Genomic DNA, 19,953 nt, shown 5'->3' on the forward strand with positions numbered 1-19,953 from the left:
TTGAAGTAATGACTTTTTGACTCTCAGAATAGGCAATGTTGAGTGAAACAGAATAATCTGTCCTGGTATAAAGATGCTTCCTATAAGAAGCAAGTGGACATAGTCTGTCCTATTAAGTACAAACTGAAGTCCAGGACATGAACAATACACACACAGTGCACACATTAAAAGGAATGATTAACTCTTCTTGCAGCTAACAAGCTGTTTCTCAGCCTCAGTTCACTTACAATGACAGATATTATCGACAGCCACAGTAGTATAGATTCTGTAGTCCCATGCTTTTCAAACCTTCTGTCTTCAAGGAATTAATTATGTTTCAATTTGTCTTTGGAGAAACCCTTCCACATTGCACAGCATGCAAAGATACATCCCATCATTCAAACAAAGATACATTCCCATCATTCATAAGTTATGGATTTTAACTTATTGTTTTATCGATGTTGTAAGCCGCCCCGAGGCTTCGGCGAATGGGGCGGCATAAAAATGTTTTAATAAATAATAAATAAATAAATAAACTCCATGGGATATGCTGGCCAGGTCAGCTGGACCTCAGTTGCCACCTAGCATGAATGGAAAGCACACTCTAGAACAAATCCTATGTATGCCAGTAATTTGTCTTCTTGGAAGGACTGTAGGCCATTAGTGATCGTCACACTGAGGATACTCTGGTAAGCTTTCAAAATACTATGGCTTAAATCCAATGTCATGCATGCTCTCTTCTACTCATGTGATAGATCTCTTGAGTTCCTTGCTCTACAGTCCCCTTGTGGTTCTCCCAGATCAACAGTTCTCATAGTTCTGCTCTGGAGGGTCACCCAAGCCCCCAGAAGAAATCTATAGCATGCATCAGATCTTCAGGAGGAGGAAGTGAACTGTTCTATCAGTGCATATTTTATTTTGTTGGTGAATAGTCAGGGTTGGAAACAACCTGTGGATTTTCTAGAATATATTTTGAAAACAACCCACCTAGTCCATCTGTGAAGCAAAGAGAAGAATGCCACAGAACTAAACAACAAAAACAAAACATCAGCACATACTAATATTTAGTGTGCCATTGGAAGGTGTTTGCATTTCATGAGAGGTGAGGCTGAAGAAGCAACAAAGTATAGTTGCATGAACTGCTCATATACATGTTGTTGTCAAACAATTTCAGCACCATGTGTGTTCAGTACAGAAGATTTATCCTAAGGGTTTTTCTTAAGGGAAAGGACAACATTGTCCTGGTAATCAAGTATCTGGATGTTGCCTACTGTTTTCCAACAATAGGTCTAAATGCAGTTTATATAATTTAGTGTTATTCTTCTGGGTTTATAAGCTAAGAAAAGTAGGTATATTTACTCTAATATTTAACATAGTACAGAAACAGGCAGGAGCATACAATCAGTCATCTAAGAAAGTTTACAGCCCCTAACTACTAAGTTTCTGCTAATGTATTGCCTTTTGACCAATACTTATCAGAACATTTCTTACCCTCCTTCACAGCCATTGAGAATATTTTGCATCTTTGAACAAAATCCAAATGTGAAATTCTTTCATTAGTAGAGTAATATGGCACCCAAGCCTTACATGTTTGCTAAAACTGTCCAGTCCTTGGAACCTAGTTTGGGACCTCTAAAGCTATCATACTATGCTTATAAATATTTGGATACTAGCTTTGTAAACAGATGCTGCCACTAGAATTTCAGCATAGAGCACTATGGGAACTTCACAAAGTACTAATTTTCACAATAATACAGGCCTAAGGAATTGAGAATTCAATTAATTATCATATTCTTCCCCATTTAAAAATATTATAAATTATTTCTACTTCATTTTATGGGGTAGGGAACAACAAAGATTTCATGCATCCTATCTTGCTTTCAATATTCTCTGCCCTCGTAAAAAATTATCTAGAGCAATGTAACATTCACTTAGCAAGCCAAAAGGGACAAATTGTCAGGTGCAGTATTTTTTTTTTTTTGGTCAAATGAAGGAAATGGGTTTCAAGTGCAGCCAAGTGTTGCTCTTCATATTGCCAAGCTAAAGTTTCCCTTGTGGCATTAACTCTCCAAAATATAAACTAGGAGAACCAGAATTTTATATCTCCATAAAAAACTTGGTCCCCACTATACTATAAGAAGCTTTTTTATAGGTACTCAGAATGTCAACAGTATAAGTGGAGAGCAAGAAATATTTTTACACCATAGTAAAATTTGCAAGCTGCAAGCTACTACATACAAGCCTGAAATTTTGCAAATGCTAATAAAGCAACTATACAATACACTTCCCTTGTTTGGCAAGGAAGCAAGTATCCCCAGGGCCTTCTTATTCATTGACATTACCAAGACTTTTTTTTTAATACTTCCATAAAAGTCCCTTTCCTAGAGCAGAGAATATATTTCTGCCATTCGTTTTATGCAGTAATCCTACTGTGTCTGGCATGACATATGAGTAACTGAGCATACGATTACGGTTCAAATGAGGATCAGAACATTTTTCTGAAACTAGGCAGACACATCTGACAAATGTCCACTTGCCTATTTTTAGCCAATCAGAATATCAAGTACAATCTGTATCTCTTATGTTTTAACAATCTCATTTTAGACAAATATTACTGTGCATTTTTATACAACATAAATGTTCACCATACAGAATAAAACAGTTTATACTAAAAGGCACACACTGCCCAGTAAGAAAACTAATTGGAAAAAAGAAGCCATGTTTCTTAGCAATAAATTCTGCTGTGTTCCCAAATTGCATATTGCAGAGCAACTGAGAAACAGAATGAAGAACAGAACAAAATCATGAGAAGCGCTATGATGACCTGCCATTTAAACAATTTTTTAAACAGGACAACTTGCTTTCAACTTTGTCACTGTAGGATTGCTTTGAACTCTACAAATGAAATAGATCAAGCGTATTGTCAGGGAAGAATAAACCTGTCGGGAATGAAACACCTCTTTTAAACTGTGGTATCAGGTTCATGAAAGAAAAAGGCATCTTAAACATGCTATGATAAGTAAAGTTGTATAATGCCAGCTAACTGAGCCATGCATTCCAAGCCACTCAAAGGGCAAAAAAAGAGCATAAGCACGCCTCCATGTGCGGCTTAGATCAAAGAAAACTGAGCATGTACGGTAAAAGCAACTAGGAGTTCAAATAAAGCTTGTTACTTACCCGGCAGCCTGCACCATGATCTTCTCACCCCACAATAATTCCGGTACACTAAGAGCTCGTTTCTTGTCTGAAGAAACAAGAACTAAGTGCCAGAGAAGGCAAGAGGAAGGCTCTCAAACCAGAAAACTGTGCAAGATTGAATTTAAACCACTGCCTGAGATGCTGTGTACTCTGTGTGTCTATCTTTAACTTGTAAATGATTTGGTTTCACATTCCACTGAAGTCCTGCTGGCAGATGCATTTGCAAAGCTTACCAATCACAAGCCCTCAGATACACTCCCTTTCTCTCCCTCTCCCCCACCCTTTGCTACTCCACCACTATCCCTGCATTTGCCTCCTTTGGAGAGCCCACAGAGTAGCTTTTTTCCTCCTCTTTACCTGTGTCTGCAAGATGAAAGGAGAAGCTTTCACCAGTCCCTCCTTTGTGGGCACAGAAACTGGAGTTCTCTTGCCATGTTTCCTATTCAGAGATCTTCATGGTTTTGCAGCCAGGAATAAACTAGCTTCCAAACTTGGCTGCCCAGCAAAGGAATGTTCTGTGAGTGACATTCCTCAGAGCCTCCAAGCAACAGAGCTGAGCAGCTATTCTGCCTTTAAGAAATGCATAATTCTGTAGGTTTACCTCACAGAGCACATGTACATTCCTAGATCTGAATGAAAAGAATATCCTCTGAACTTCATGACTGAATAATCAAACTGGCAAGATAAATATTTATATCCAGACCTTGAAAGGGGAGATTTAAATACCTAAATAAATAAGCATGGTTATCTATAAGTAAATGTCATAGATCAAGGAAACGTCATTCCAAGAAAGTGTTTAGGATTGCAGTCTTAATAAATTAACAATCAGACTGAGGTACAGCTTGTTCAGAACAGTACAGCAGTTAGCTCATTTTAGACTGAATCTAATTGTCTTCTGTGAGCCCTTCTATTTCAAGGGTAACATGTGCTGCTACACTTACTTCAAACTACAATCAGCCAGCCCTGCTACATTTGCCCCCGCCACCCCCCCCCACACACACACATTCTGTTGAGTGGGAACTAGGGTAGCCAACGATACATGGCCAAAAGAGGACATGGATTTGCTCAAAAATTGCCATGTGTTAATTTATATGTAGAGCTGAAAATTTAGATGTTTCCATTTAAGGGAGCAATTCTATGGCCCCTTGACATTGTCTGAGTGTTTGTAGGATTCCCTTCTAGGAGGTTGGAGACAACCTTGAAAGGGCAAATCAGAGGTCCCCCCTCACAGTCAGAGAATTGTGCCAGCTACCCTCTGAAGTCTGGAACTCTACCTCACAGAGGGGGAAGGGGAAGTGTTTGAGTGGGAAGGAGGGCTACCGAGAACAGCAGATGAGAGGCCAGGATAGGAGTTATCTTGAGCCTCCATCAGCCTCTTTTCCTTCCTCTCCAAAGCACCATTCCTAAACAAGCCAAGAAGGCCATCTAGTGAAATATGCAGGGCAAAAGGACAGAGAGGTGAAGACTGCCCTACCCTGACTGAGCAGAAGAATTAGAGTTTGGGGGCTTCATATCATGGAAGGTGTAATTGATACAATTGCACCTTGAGTGAATTAGGCTGCTGTCAAGTCTGCCAACACCTGAAAGGCAACTTCAAGAATGGTAAACAGTGAGAGCACAGTCTTAACTTTTAAGCTGTATAGCCCTCCAAATAAAGCATGCCATCAAATAACTTTTCTGTAGTAAGGGGAATAAGTAGGGCAGCATGACATTGGACAGGACAGCTAACAGAAATGACATTGCACTACCGTAAGGGACCCCTAGCATAATGCCAGTAGCGTAAGCTGGAACAATGGGTTTCCTCAGAAAACTAGTGGGACCAGTTAATGCTAATGATGCTGTGCTTGAGGTCCCTTACACTAATACAATGTAATTCACATTAATGCTAGTGCCCAGTTGGATACTGTCTATGGCAACCCTACTGGAACCTTGGATGTGTGTTCCAAGGTGCTGCTGTGACAGCATTGGCTCAGTGTTCTGCTTCCAACACTGTCCAACTGAATGCTACTGGGGAGCTCACTAGCAGCAGGGCTCTGTGCCAATTCCTCCTCAGTTTTATATTTGATGAAGAAATAACATTTTAAATGTTGTGTTTTGCTTACATGCAAGCTTTTGATCAGGATTATGGGGCTTTGTAGTTTTAATTCATTGTAAATTGTTTTGGAAAACTGATAGGCTGATGAACAGTATAAAATATTCTTAATAATAATAATATGGTGCTGCAAATACACTGATTTCAGTTCACACTGAGTATACATTTCCAGAATCTAAAAAAAGTCAGAGTGTCTGTTTTGGATCACTTGATCAGAAATGCTGTGGAGGACCACTGGGCTCAAACAAAATGCATTTTCCAGAATCACAAATCCCTAAATCAAAAAGATATTGCTCCCACTTTAGTAGCGTTACCATTCAATTGTAAAGAAAATCTTGTTGATTAATGGTATCAGTGTCAATCAACTAATCAGTTGGTAGCTGGCAGTTAGGCTGCAGTTTGTGCATGCAAATGGGGCAAGCAGGGGCAAGTGAGCAAGACACCAGGAATGGGTTGGATGTACGATCACATGATAATATATGCAGATTTTAGTTCAGTAGCTTTCTTCAAACACATGTTTTGTTTTTATTTGATGTGTGCATGAGACACAGCAAGCACCATCTCAGAAGCAGCTTTTCCCCTCTGTATAAGAGGGGGAAGTTCCTATAAAGTGGCACTTGCAGTTTTTCCTAAGTATTTGTATATTTAAGAATATTTACAATGTAATCCTATACATGTTTAGACAGAAAAATGCATGCTGACTAAGAAATGCTAGGGGCTGTAGGGCTTTTTTCTGTCTAAATAGGCATAGGATTGTGTCCTTATTTACTTAAATAAACCTAGTATACTAGCTACATTGTAGGACTAATGTTTAGCTACAGTAGGTAATTGCTATTGGCAGATCAATCCACCATGAATTTGTCAGAACCTTCTTAAAGTTAACTAAGCTATTTTCTTCAAAATCTCACAGTAATTTGCCTTTGGGCAAGTAACTCAGTGAAATCGCTTGAGTTTTACAGTTACCTTTTTTTTTTTTTTTTTTTTTTAAGATACAGATGGGATTTAGAAAACAGGCTGATCCAGAAACAATTGGGAAAGATGCCAAGCTGAGTTCCAGGAAAGAGGTAGCTAAAATCTGATATGCTTGCCAGAACCAATATTAATTAATGAGTCTGCTATCTGGGATGGATAAAAAGATGGAAGACATTTTTCTTTCTCATAACACTAGAATCTTCATGGGACATCTCATGAAGCTGAATTGTGGATTAGGAAAAAACAAAGGAAATGCTTTTTCACAAAGCCCATAGCCAACCTGTGGAATTTGCTCCATGTCTCTACAAGATGTAGAGATGGTAAACCACTTGGAGGGTTTTAAAGAGGGATTAAAACTTTTTAAAGTGACCGCAGAGTGGGACAGATTGGCGGAGCTCTTTCTGCAAGCTTTGCTGACCTGCCACAATTTGGAAATAAGCATTCCTACCCTTTTCAAATTACTTCAAGGGACTGCTAGCTCCTTGTTGTGCGGGTGGCTGAGATCATGAAGACAGTTTTGGTTACTGCCCGAGATGTCTATGTATTACCTTCATTATCACAGGCAGTATGCCTCAAAAGTTTCTGAGGAACATGAGAAGAAGTGCATTCTTGCTTGTGGGCTTCCTACAGGAATCTGGTTGGCCACTGTGAGAACAGAAGGCTGAACAGAAGGTTGGCTGCTCTTGGAAGAAAGACAAGATAGCTTATCTAGTAGTGCTCTTATATTTTTATCTCAAACCTAGAACCACTTAAGAAGGTTGCAATCTGGTACACACTTATCTAGGAGTCAGATTAATGAAATTCAGTGGGACCTGCTTCTGAGTAAACATATGTAGGATTCTAAAGCAAAATGGAACAAGATCACAGAAAAGCATTATCAAATGAACTTTCCCTTTGATACTGCAAAGTAGGTGACACATCTAATTCTCATTTTGCTGATCCATTGCCATATTCAGTGCTGATACAGAATTCAGTATTCAAGTAAACAGCTTCAAAATCTATATTTAAGGAGACAGGCCAAAAAGGTAGATATAGAAAAGTTTTGCTAGCTGTTCTGTTATAAACATAGAAAAGAATACAGTATCAGTATCATGACTACAATCTGTGGAAGGAAAAAACTTCTCAAATTCCAAGAAATCTCATCAACCAATTTTGTTAGATGCAACCCATCAGAACTTTGATTAAGAATCTGGAAAGCTGTAGGGAGAAAACTCCTCTGAACATATCCAGAATGGTTGCCATCTTTCCTAAGCAGAACAGAAGGTTCATTATGAACAGGAACAGTCACTTGGAAAAACAGAAAAGCAGAAGTAATATTTTATGTAGGGCAGAGGCTTCTGGAGACAAGCAAGTCAGTATCTCATAAGATATTTGATGACTTTGCACATAGCAACCTTGCCTCAGCAGCACTTCAATGAACACTTTAGAAGTATCCCTTGACCCTCCTAACTCTACGAGGCCCAGCACTTTTCAAACCTTAGCATGTTCACTATTAGCCTTGTATTAATCTATAGTGCATTATTCTGAAAGAAATCTTGTGACTTCCACAAACTCTACCAGATGTCTAAAAGACTGAGGCCTTGCTAGATGGGAAAAAAAAATTAAAAGGCAGCATGGATGGAGAGGGATTGCAACTTCTCACTCTTACTGGTTACTGCTGGGAAGCAGCAGTGGAAGTCAGGAGCAGTGCTCCTTAACCAGCACCTTTTAAGCAGATGGTTGCTAAATGGCTAGTTTCTTCTGGGATGCTGCCCGAGAGGGTGGATTGGCTAGTTAGCACTAGGGTTTCCCACAAATAAACTGGTTCATCATCCTCTGCTGATAAAAGTTAAGAGATGTTATAAAATTATGTTTCTGTGGAGAATCCATAATCTCCTATGATGTCATGAAGCAAGGCTTTGAAACTAATTACATCACTACCATAACTTTGCCTATGCTCTCTTCTACTTACTTATGCTCTGATACTTTGACAAAACTATCAAATAATGGAAGATCTGGTTAAAGGCAATGGTTAAGGTACATTATTTTGAAAACTGAAATCCTCACAAGTCCATACACAAATGCATAAACATACCTTAGCAATTTACAGTACAGTATTATGTAATGGGACCTCCCACTAACTGCAGAAGTTTGGAGCTTGTCATGGAAGGCTTAATATGCCTGTCAGGAAGCTGGGCAAAACTTAACTGTCTCTTGAGAAAAAGAGCAGAGCAGTAACAGGAAACACTGGACTCCATCCAGATTCAACTAAGAGACAGTGTAGAGCAACAATTGAGAATGCTGGGCTAGGAGTGAAGATACTCAGGTTCTGGTCCCCACTGGAGCAACTTTGAGCTGGACAAAATCTCAGCCTGACTTACTTCACAAGTTTCTTGTGAAGAGAGAAGGCTCATGTACATTGTCTTGGGTTCTTTGAAAGAAAGGGGGATTTAAAATTTAACTAATAGAAACTCTGGGATTTAGCTGACCATTTATGTGTACCTTCAAGGAGTTAACAACATTTTTGTGTTAGTCTGCAATACAGTACACTGATGATATCCAGCTCTACCTCTCGTTTTCCACCAATCCAGGTGAGGCAGTGGCTGTGCTGAACCGGTGCCTGGCCGAGGTAATGGGTTGGATGAGGGCCAATAAACTGAAGCTCAATCCAGACAAGACGGAGGTCCTGTTGGTTGGCGGATTGGGCTTCAGGGAGGGTGAATTGAACCTAGTCCTGAATGGGGTTGCACTCCCTCTTAGGGACAAGGTTCGCAGCTTGGGAGTGCTCCTCGACCCAGAGCTTTCACTGGAAGCTCAGGTGACAGCGGTGACGAGGAGTGCTTTCTTTCAGCTTCGGCTGATCCATCAGCTGTGCCCCTACCTGGAGTACGACTGCCTGGCAACAGTGACACACGCGTTGGTGACTTCCCACCTTGACTTCTGTAACGCGCTCTACGTGGGGCTACCCTTGAAGACGGTCCGGATACTTCAATTGGTTCAAAATAGAGCTGCCAGGCTGCTGACAGAGGACTGGAGTCATGTGAACATAACGCCCAGTCCCCGTCAGCAGCCTGGCAGCTCTATTTTGAACCAATTGAAGTATCCGGACCGTCTTCAAGGGTAGGTGATGACCGATAAAGCCCTAAACAGCTTGGGTCCTGGTTACCTGAAGGAGCGCTTACGTCCATATATGCCCGCCCACCCCGAGATCAGCGGGAGAGGCCCTTTTCTGGGAACCCTCCGTGAAAGAAATTAGGAGGGTAAGTACTTAGAGGAGGACTTTCTCTGCGGTGGCGCCCAATCTATGGAATGCGCTCCCCAGAGAGGTCCGCCTGGCACCGTCGTTATTTGTTTTTCGGCGCCAGACAAAGACCTTTTTATTCAAACGTCATTTTAACTGTTAATACTATTTATTTATTTTATTCTTTGGCCAGGGTGACTTATTTTATATTGTTAACTTGTTTCATATTGTTAATGTATAGTATTTTAATTGATTTATTTGTGAGCCGGCCCAAGGCTTTGGTGAATGGGGCGGCATATAAATTTTCCAAATAAATAAATAAATACATGTAGGAGCAAGCCCTGCTAAATATTGTGGAATTTACCATGAACAAAAATGGTTGGGATCAAGCAAGAGGCATGTTGACCACACAAACTATAGTTCTGAGATGAGTCCTTCAATTTGCATGTAATAAATATCCATCTGACAAATCTTAATTTTTAAAAGATCAAATCCATCTTCAAATATGAATTTTCTTATTGTATACATTTCAATAGATGATTGAAAACACCAAGACTGAATGTTGAGTATTTGAATTGAGCATTTTTGCTGAAGCCTTGAAAAACCTCAACTTACAGTCACAACAAGGATAACATGGCAAAAACATGTACTTTGCAGTGGCTCCAATCTGTGCAAATCTACAAAATCAAGCCTTTGTTGACGGTAGCTGTTAATACTCTAAACTAGTACAATTCATGGATTACCTGGAAATACACACAAGAACAAATTGTGTTTGGAACCACTTTGACTCAAACAAGGTTTTCATGCTGCTTCACTGTTCAAAAAAAAAAAAAAAAAAAAGCTTTGAAATGTTTTGAACTCCAAGACAAGGGTATGGATGACCTGGGTATTAAGTACTCCAGTATACACAGAGTACTTCCTATAACAAGGAAAACAGCTCAATATTTTGCAACTAAATCCATAATGGAGAGAGCCCATACTTTATAATTAATAAATGTCACCAATTTGTTGCTAATCCTGCTTCCTAAGAGAGGCTCCAGTTCCTCTGGCAAGAACTGCTTCTCCTAACAAGGCTTACAGAGAAACTAACAATTTAAAGATTTATATGTTAGAAAGAAAAGGAATGCTTCTTTTCTGAGCTAGTAACCATTCCCTTCCATGTCAATTCTCATTTCTGCAAATGTATAAACTTTGTATTTCTCTTAAGTGACTGTGTGTGATAATGTTTGATAAAAAGTATCTCCACTGCTACTTTCCTTACAAGTCTCATAAACACTAAACTTGTAATTTAGAGACTGCCACAGTTTATTTGCATTCCATTCCCTGGAAGGACTTGCAGTGATATGCAATTATTAAGGCCTCAACAAGGTGGTGAAAAGACCTTCCATTTCTTTCTTTTCTCATTTCCTTTTGTTTGCTGTCTTGATACATTGGAAGCCTTCTGTTGGTTTCAGTTGTACTGTATAGCATTAAGTATAATTTCACGACTACTAGTAATACTAATGATACTACTAATAACAATGGCACAAGGGCCTTTAAGCATCAATCTTTGTTGCTTTCAATAATTACAAAATTCAGACTGAATTTGGAAATAAAATTTTCATGAGTTAAAAGACAAAAACTAACAACTATCGCAAGTTGATAATACAGGTTGCAAAATTTATTTTATCTCCCTAGCTGTTCAATATGAACATAGAACATAAGGGAAGCTGAATTAGAATCAAATTGATTGGAGGCACATCCATAATTTAAGATATGCAGATCATACCATATTACCAGCAGAAAGCCTCAACAAATTGAAATAACTCCTGATGTAAGTACAAGAAGCAAGCGCAAAACCAGGACTGCAGCTAAATATTGAGAAAACAAAAATCATAACTACAGAAGAACTACACAACTTTATGTCAACAATGAGGAAATTGATACTGTGCAAGGTTTTTCATACCTTGGCTCAATCACCAATTCAGAGAGTCAATAATTTAGAAGAAGACTGAGACTTGAAGAGCAGCTATGAAGGAATTAGAAAAGATAAGCACATCTGAGGATATTTCACTGGAGACCAAGGCTAAGAGCATCCACACTATTGTATTCCCAATCACCAGGTATGGGTGTGAAAGTTGATAGGAAGAAAATTGACATGTTTAAAACATGGCACTAGAGGAGAAGTTTGCAAATATCCTGGACTGACAGTAAGATGACCTAGATCATATTAAGTCAGAACTTGCCCTAGAAAAAAAAGATGAAATTGAAGCCATTGTACTTCAGGCACATCATGAGAAGGCAAGACTTACTGGATTAGACAATAATGCTTGGGAAAGTTGAACGCAGAAGAAAAAAGACCAACTATATGATGTATCAATTCCATAAAGGAAGCCACAGCCTTGAGTTTCCAAGAGCTTGGCAGGGCTGTCAAATATACAACATGTTGGTGAGCATTCATTCTTAGGGTTGCGTAAGTCAGAGACAACTTGGTAACAAGGAAGAACATCATGAATAAGGCACTTCTACTAGAGTTTTTCAGGCCTAGTACTTTTTCTAATGTACAGGGGAGGTACATTCACCTGTTAACTTCTGAATGAATTTTTAATTATAAATTTTCAACAAAAACAATGCAACTATGTAGATTCAATGGCTTTCAGTGCATGTATATGCAGTGTGAGTGCAGATGTGTATAGCTTTCTAAAAAATTTATATATACACTTCAACAAATGTAGACTAATTATTCATATATGTAGCCATTCACACATGGCACTGATATTCCACCTGTTCAAATGTGGAAAGCATAATTAGGTTCTCACACTATTCTATTGCATGAGGTGAGCATTTATCCTTCTGACATTGCAATATCAGGATTTTTTTAGCTGCTATAAGGGTGCCATTGACCATGTTTCCAGATAAGATAATTTGAGGGGACACCTAGTAACCTCCTTCTTCAAAGAAACAGCTATTGAGCACTGCCAGAACAAGTGATTTTCAAAAAGTGTTAGGAATGTTGTACCTCTAGCAATTAGCTGACTTAAACTAAACCTGGATAAAAAGCTGTTGCGGCATCAGATAGTTTCTCATTCTAGTTTAAAGAGACTGTGTATGATTTATTCACTGATAATAGCTTGTATAAAGAAGGATGTGGGTTAATATAGCTATTCAGCTTCGATAAGTGATATGAATAGTGAAGACACTGAAGCTGTAAACCCCTCCCCTCAAACAAATAAAAAACCCAAGGTCAAACCTAGAGTTGAATGTTGCTACTGCAAGTACTGCCATTTAGTCATAGCAGGCACACAATAATGAAAATGTGAACTCCTCATCAGCACCCACTACTTGATCCAAGGGGAAAATCAACTGATTTGTCCAAGTCTGCCACAAAAACACATTCACAACACTTTTAAATCTGTATTTGCCCTCAGCTTTAGATGGGAAGGACCCTATTCCTTGTACTGTGCTGAAAATCTAAGGCTATTCATTTGAAGGAACAATTCAGATGGCGGCAAGGTGGCGGCGCCCATGGGTGCAGCGAGGCAAGTCCAAAACCTCTGAGGTGGGCCGGATAAATGGGCATGGTGGGCTGGATCCGGCCCATGGGCTGTAGTTTGAGGACCCATGGTTTAACCCCATCTCATCTGCTTAAACCATTGTTAGGCCAACAAGTTGCAATCATCCAGAATTGCAGTTAATATTTTAATAGCTAATTAACAAAATTGATAGTGAATGCATTAAGTGTGATCACTCCCCAGCTTAGGAAGTACTATAATATATACACCATTTAACAACGAAGAAAGGAAGTCTAATTCAGAAATACTGAATTATAAAGACGAATTCGTTTTGGAATGAATAGGCTGGAAAACATTTACACTATTCACTTGGAAACCCATACAGACCAGGTAATCCCAGTATTCACATTTGTAATTGATCTCATAATGTCCTTAACATGCAAAGGAACTAGGAGAAACTGCCAGAGAGGATCAACAGGTGTCTTTCTATTTCCTCATGTTTCCTGCTCTAATGTTCTACTACACATAATAGTCAAAAATTTCAAAAATTATCAATTTATGAGAGATATATACTGTGGGTATTTATAAGGTATGGCAATCTGCTTGTAAAGCTTTGTTAATGGCTCAATCTTAGGGGATGTCTGTAAATGTCAAAACAAAGAGGATTACAGGCATCCTGTGCAGAGCAGAAGGAACATAGAGGCAATATCCTCTGTAAATCATCCTGTAAATTCTCATCCTTTAAGTCAGCTGGATGGTCAATTTCATCCATCTAGCAATGCTGTTACATATGAAAAGAAAAGGAGGCTGGAACTCCAGCAGAATGCTTTGTATCCTGTGCCCCTGTCTCTTCACCTCCTTGCCCCCAGAAAACCCCCTTTATCCCTCCTTTTTATGTCTTCAAGGAAACAGACAGTGTGGTTCTTTCCATGCAAATGGATATGCAGAGGGAAGGGAAAATCAGAAGTTGGAACTCTTTTATTATGAAGCTATGAATCTAAAGACTCCTATGGCTCTGTAGATGCTTTCTAGGGGCCATAGGATTGCTCTGTAAGGATATCAAGCACATCTAACTTACATTAATTGTATATAAGATATGAAAGTGTATTGAGCTATAAAGGGAACTGATGGAAAAGAGGAGAAAGGGGGAAAGAACTGAAATCAAGTAAAACATGGCAAAATGCCCAGAACTTTATCTACTTAAATGTATAAACATTAGCTAGTCAGCCCTTGGGTGTTAGCTAAAGGCCAAATTTAACTTAAGTAACAGAAGTAGAAGCTTCAGAGCTGAATTTTCTTTAGTTGATAACGATAGTGCGCGCTCTGTCTGTCTGTCTGTCTGTCTGTCTGTCTCTCTCTCTCTCTCTCTCTCTCACACACACACACACACACACACACAGAATCCCTGTGTCACCACCTTAGTTGCATCCTGGTATAATGATTAAGAGTATTGGCTTAGGAGATTTCGGTTTTAGTCCCCTCTCAGCCATGGCACTAACTGGAGGACTTTGGGCCAGCCACAAACTGTTAGCCCAACCTACCTCAAGGGCTGTTATGAGGATAAAATTGAGATGGGGAAGATAATTATGTAACCTGCCATGAGTTCCTTAAAAGGAAAAATGGTGGGATGTATGCACTCCTTAATGTGGTGAAGGGGTTTGAGAGAATCAGAGAAGCTAAGAGCAATGACTCCATGAGGCCAGACTTCCCAACTGGGTAGGTATCTTAGCAAAGTCAGCTAAGGCAGAAAGTCAAAGCAGAGATACCACATTAAGATGCACCCATCCTCTTCAGGAGTAATGGTCCCATCAGCAGATGAAAATGGATCTCTCTAATGGTAATGCAGGTAGGGAAACTCCTGAAGGGAAGCCAATGGGCAGCAGCAGTAATTGAAGGCAACACAACAGATCTTTTGCAAAAAAAAAAAAAAAAATAGCAATAATGTTCAAACTAACTCTTATTATTGCTGCACAGAAGAAGGCAAGGGTGAATGACTTCTGGTCACCTCAAAAACTGTATGATCCAAAATGAAACAAAAGATAGTGCCAGAAAATGAGGTCCTCACATTGCAATGTACTGGTGAAGAGCAAAAGACAAGTATGATTAGCACTGTTGCTAATAATGCAACGTGACCAAACACAAAAGAGAGCCAGTGTGGTGTAGTGGTTAAGAGCATGGGACTGGGACTCAGATGATCTGGGTTCTAGTCCCCGCTTGGCCATGGAGCCAACTGGGTGACTCTGGGCCAGTCATAAACTCTCAGCCCAACCTACCTCACAGGGTTGTTGTTGTGGGGATAAGACGGAGGAGGAGATGTAAGCTGCCTTGAGCCCTTTGTAGGAAAAAGGCAGGATATAAATTGAACAATAAATAAACAAAATAAATAAAAAGAAAGTCTGGTGGCTGGCATGCACCAGGCAAAAGGAAAATCTGATGCTGCAAAACACATGCCACTGAAATATGGAAGTATGAATCAAGGCAAACTGGAAGCCATAAAGTAGGAAGTAGAACAATTAAACATCCCAGTACAATGGTACCTCAGCTCACGAACACCTCAGTTCACGACCAAATTGGGTTGCAAACAGAAAATTCATAAAAATTTTGCTGCAGGTGATGAACTCTGCATCGGGTGACAATCGTGAGCGCGCCTGCCTTCCCTGCACGGGCACACTCCCCCCCAGCACGCCTGTGATCACGCCAGTCTCCTCACCCAGCGTACTCATGATTGCACCCATCTCCCCCCACCCCCCTGCATGATTGCTGGGGGGGGAGGGGGAAATGGCCACAATTGTTGTTGTTCTTTGCCACTTTGCTTCAAATTTTTGTGAGTAAAAAAAATAGTTACAGAATGGATTAACCTTATTTACATTGACCCTTATGGGGAAATTACTCTCACATAACGCCAGTCCTCTATCAGCTCCACTGGCTCCCAGTTGAAGTCCAGGTCCAATTCGGGGTGCTGGTTTTAATTTATAAAGCCCTGAATGGCTTGGGACCAGGATACCTGAAGGAGCGCCTCTTCCCTTACATGCCCTCACACCCCCTAAGATCTGTGGGGGAGGCTTTGCTCCGGGAGCCCTCTTTAAAGGAGATAAAAAGAACAACTACCCAGAGCAGGGTTTTCCCTGTGGTGGCACCCAGGTTATGGAATGCGCTCCCTAGAGAAGTGCACCTGGCGCTGAGTTTATGTTCTTTTTGGCGCCAGGTTAAAACCTTTTTATTTAATGGCTATTTTAAAAATTAATTTTATCGTTAAGTCATTTTGTTTTTTTGTTTTCATATAATTTTACTCTATTTGTTACTGTTTTGTTTTAATTCTATGTTGTAAGCCATACCGAGATGCCAAGGCATGTGGGGTCAGCATATAAAAGTTTTAAATAAATAAATAAATAAATAGGCTCACAACCAATTTGGCTCACAACCAGAGTCCTGGAATGAATTAAGTTTGTGGGCCAAGGTACCACTGTACTTGATGTGAGCAAACTCAAGGGAATTGGAAGGGGACATTTGCAGTCAGACAAACACAAGAAGCTTTACTCCAGAAATTAAACTTGAAAGAAATACAGTGACTTTAACACTAAGGCTAGATGTAGCACAGGCAGTAAGAGGCTATAAAGCAAAATCTGGCCAAATGCTATCAATCAGAATTTGCAGAAAACCTATCAACATAACTATTATCCATAGTCCAACAACAGATGCTGAAGAAGAAATTGAAAGCTTTTATGCAGGTGTTCAAGAGAAAATTTGTAACACACAAAGACAAGACATGCTGATAATCCTAGGGAACTACAAAAGTAGGAAACAAAGCAGAATAAAATGTTGTTGGAAAATTTGGCCTGAGGTAATTGGCAGGGCCTGGGGCATAAAGAGACAAAATTAGCCAGACACACTGGGGCTCAGGCAACAAGATCTAGGGCAACACAAAAGTCCAGAGTCCAACTGAAAGCCCTATAACAAGTCTGAGTCATAGTCACAGGGTAGGCTAAGGTCAGGAAGCAGGAGTGCAAAGTGTAATCACAAAGACAGGACCATAGTTACAAGTATAAGTCAAGAACCAGTGTGACATTAGAATAAGGAAGTAGGAACCTTGTGAGAGGCTACCCAGGCAGGAACAATACGGTGCAGCAAGCAAGCAAGCCAGGCCAAGAACAGGACAGGACAGGACAGGACCAGGTGATGGCTCAACAGAATATAGGACCAGGTTATAACACTCAAGAGACCTGCTGAGAAAACATCTTTAGAAAAAAGCCTGTGCTTATATAGCCCTTCCCCCAGGCCTCCCAGGAGGTGCTCATGAACACTCTGGCAGCTGCAGCAGAGTCTGGGACTAATTCTGCAGCTACCAGTGTTTTAATTCTGGTGCCAGGTTGTTATTCTGGTGCTTCAGGGGCCCTGGAGCTGCCTAGATCTTGACTGTAAGAAATGAAGCAAGAGAATGACTCTTAGAATTTTGAGAAGCCAATGATCTTTTAATTGTGTATACATGCTTCCATCAATTAACCAGGTGACCAATACAGAAATCAAGTAGACTGTGCAATTGGTAGCAAAAGACAGAGAAGCTGCATTCTTGCTGCCAAAGCAAGACCAGGAACAGATTGTGATAGTTAGCATGAATATCAAAAAGCAGGGTCAAGCTAAAAAAAGATCACTAATTGAAACACAGTGCCAGCTTAAATAACATCTCTGACATTCACCTAAATAATAGATTTGTATTGTATGGCTACTGTATTTCTGATTGCTCTGTATGGTTGTGAAAGCTAGATAGTGAAGAAAACAGAGATAGCAAGAATGACTGAGTCCTTGTAATTCAGCAGCTTGTTTCTCCTGCTGGTGACAGACTGGGTCAAGGAATTCTTGTTTTCTCCTTCACCCTGAAAAACCTTCTTTCTTTTCCAAGGTAAACAGATTTTCATACTCTGCCTGAGAAAGTTCACTAGATAACCTTGAATCCAACAACTCTCCCTCACCCCCTTGCCTGTCTACTTCTTCCTCAAAATCAGACAAACCTATCGGAGCATCCTGTAATGAGTGAGAGACGCACTTCCCAACATCATGGGAAGAGTCTGGGAATTCCCAAAAAGCAATTTGTTGAATAATTCCCTTCTCTAACAAATCAGGACTAACTGTGAAAAGAAGGATCAGCATTGGAGCAATTTAGTGTTTGACTAGCACAGGGCCATTGAGACACTTCCTTGATCTGAAACGAGACTCAAAGGTATGACAGGCTGTTGATGGTATGAACTCGCATTCTCCTTTATGTGTAAGCCTGGCCCAAAGTTTGGACTCAAAGTTCATATAACTCAATGTTGGCCAAGTTATTTTGCACTTTGAGAAAAGAAAAAAAAAAAATGCCACAAATACCTTCTTCTAGAAATAAAAATATTTTTCTAACAAACAAAGCCTTCAGTTATCTAGGGGTAAGCAGTCTGCTGACTAAATTTGTGGATGATATCAAAGTGGGAGTGGTGGCCACAACTGTGGAGCAGGTGATCCAGATCCAGAAGGATCTGGACAGGCTGTGGAAGTGGGCAGGGGGCAACAGGAGGGCATTCAATGTGGATAAGTGCAAGGTCTTGCACTTGGGACACAGGAATAGTTCTCACAGGTACAGGATGGGAGACAAGTGGTTGGAGAGCAACATTTTTGAAAAGGATCTTGGGATACCAGTTCACTGCATGCTGAAAATGAGCCAACAGTGTGATGTGGTGGTTAAGAAGGCAAATGCTGCCCTTGGACGTATAGCTGGAAGCATGGTTTCCAGAGGCACTGGAAGGTGTTGATACCAATTGACACAACTCTGGTGAGCCAACAACTGGAGTTTTGGGCTCCACATTATAGGAGGCATAGCTAGGTTAGAATCAGTTCAGTGCAGGGTCACAAGAATGGTAGCTCAGTTGGGAAGGATGACATATGAGAAGAGATTGAGGGAACAGGGTCTTTTCAGCTTGGAGAAGACTCTGAGGGGATTTTTTAGCAACTTATAGGTATGTGAGGGGATATCATGTGGAGGAGGGCCATGACCTGTTCTTCCCTGAAGTGGAGGGCAGGATGCATTCCAACAGGGTAAAGCTGATGGAACCAGGCTCCAGGTTTGATGTCAGGAAGTACTGAGAGATCTAGTGATATTAGATAGGGAAGGGAGGCTGGTGGCCACACAACATAATGGGCCGAGGTAATGGGCTGGATGAGGGCCAATAAACTGAAGCTCAATCCAGACAAGACGGAGGTCCTGTTGGTTGGCGAATCGGGCTTCGGAGAGGGTGGATTTAACCTAGTCCTGAATGGGGTTGCACTCCCTCTTAGGGACAAGGTCCGCAGCTTGGGAGTGCTCCTCGACCCGGAGCTTTCATTGGAAGCTCAGGTGACAGCGGTGGCAAGGAGCGCTTTCCTTCAGCTTCGGCTGATTCATCAGCTGCGCACCTACCTGGAGTACGACTGCTTGGCGACAGTGAAACATGTGCTGGTGACTTCCTGTCTGGACTTCTGTAACGCGCTTTATGTGGGGCTACCCTTGAAGACGGTCCGGATACTTCAATTGGTTCAAAATAGAGCTGCCAGGCTGCTGACGGGGACTGGACGTTTTGTTCACATAACTCCAGTCCTCTGTCAGCTTCACTGGCTTCCCATTGAAGTCCGGGCCCAATTCAAGGTGTTGGTGATAACCTATAAAGCCCTAAACGGCTTGGGTCCTGGTTACCTGAAGGAGCACTTACATCCATATATGCCTGGCCGCCCCTTGAGATCTGTGGGAGAGGCCCTTCTCCGGGAACCCTCCGTGAAAGAAATTAGGAGGGTAGGTACTCAGAGGAGGGCTTTCTCTGCAGTGGCACCCAATCTATGGAATGCGCTCCCCAGAGAGGTTCGCCTGGCACCGTCGTTATTTGTTTTTCGGTGCCAGGCAAAGACCTTTTTATTTAAGCGTCATTTTAATTGTTAACAGTATTTGCTTATTTATCTGGCCAGGGTGACTTCTTTTATATTGTTATTTATTTTATATTGTT

At 40.7% G+C, this 19,953-nt stretch overlaps 1 protein-coding gene across 4 annotated transcripts in view; it reads right to left on the minus strand.

Moving 5' to 3' along the window:
• Nucleotides 1-19,953, minus strand: part of DTNA (dystrobrevin alpha) — a 243,459-nt gene that overhangs the window by 193,882 nt on the left and 29,624 nt on the right. Inside the window, exons 1-2 of one of the 4 annotated variants that reach the window (XM_044424044.1) lie at nt 3,535-3,652; nt 3,157-3,223 (exon numbers count right to left, since the gene is read on the minus strand). The exons of 1 other annotated variant lie outside the window; for it this stretch is intronic. In XM_044424044.1, the coding sequence (XP_044279979.1) occupies nt 3,157-3,173 (17 nt within the window). In that variant the 5' untranslated portion in view covers nt 3,174-3,223; nt 3,535-3,652. Of the gene's footprint in view, nt 1-3,156; nt 3,371-3,534; nt 3,666-19,953 lie in introns of those variants that run through there. 2 more of the 4 variants (XM_044424045.1, XM_044424043.1) reach the window with 2 other exon arrangements.

The sequence above is a fragment of the Varanus komodoensis genome, unplaced genomic scaffold (genome assembly GCF_004798865.1).
Source record: "Varanus komodoensis strain SLA01 unplaced genomic scaffold, ASM479886v1 scaffold14_1, whole genome shotgun sequence".
NCBI lineage: Eukaryota > Metazoa > Chordata > Lepidosauria > Squamata > Varanidae > Varanus > Varanus komodoensis.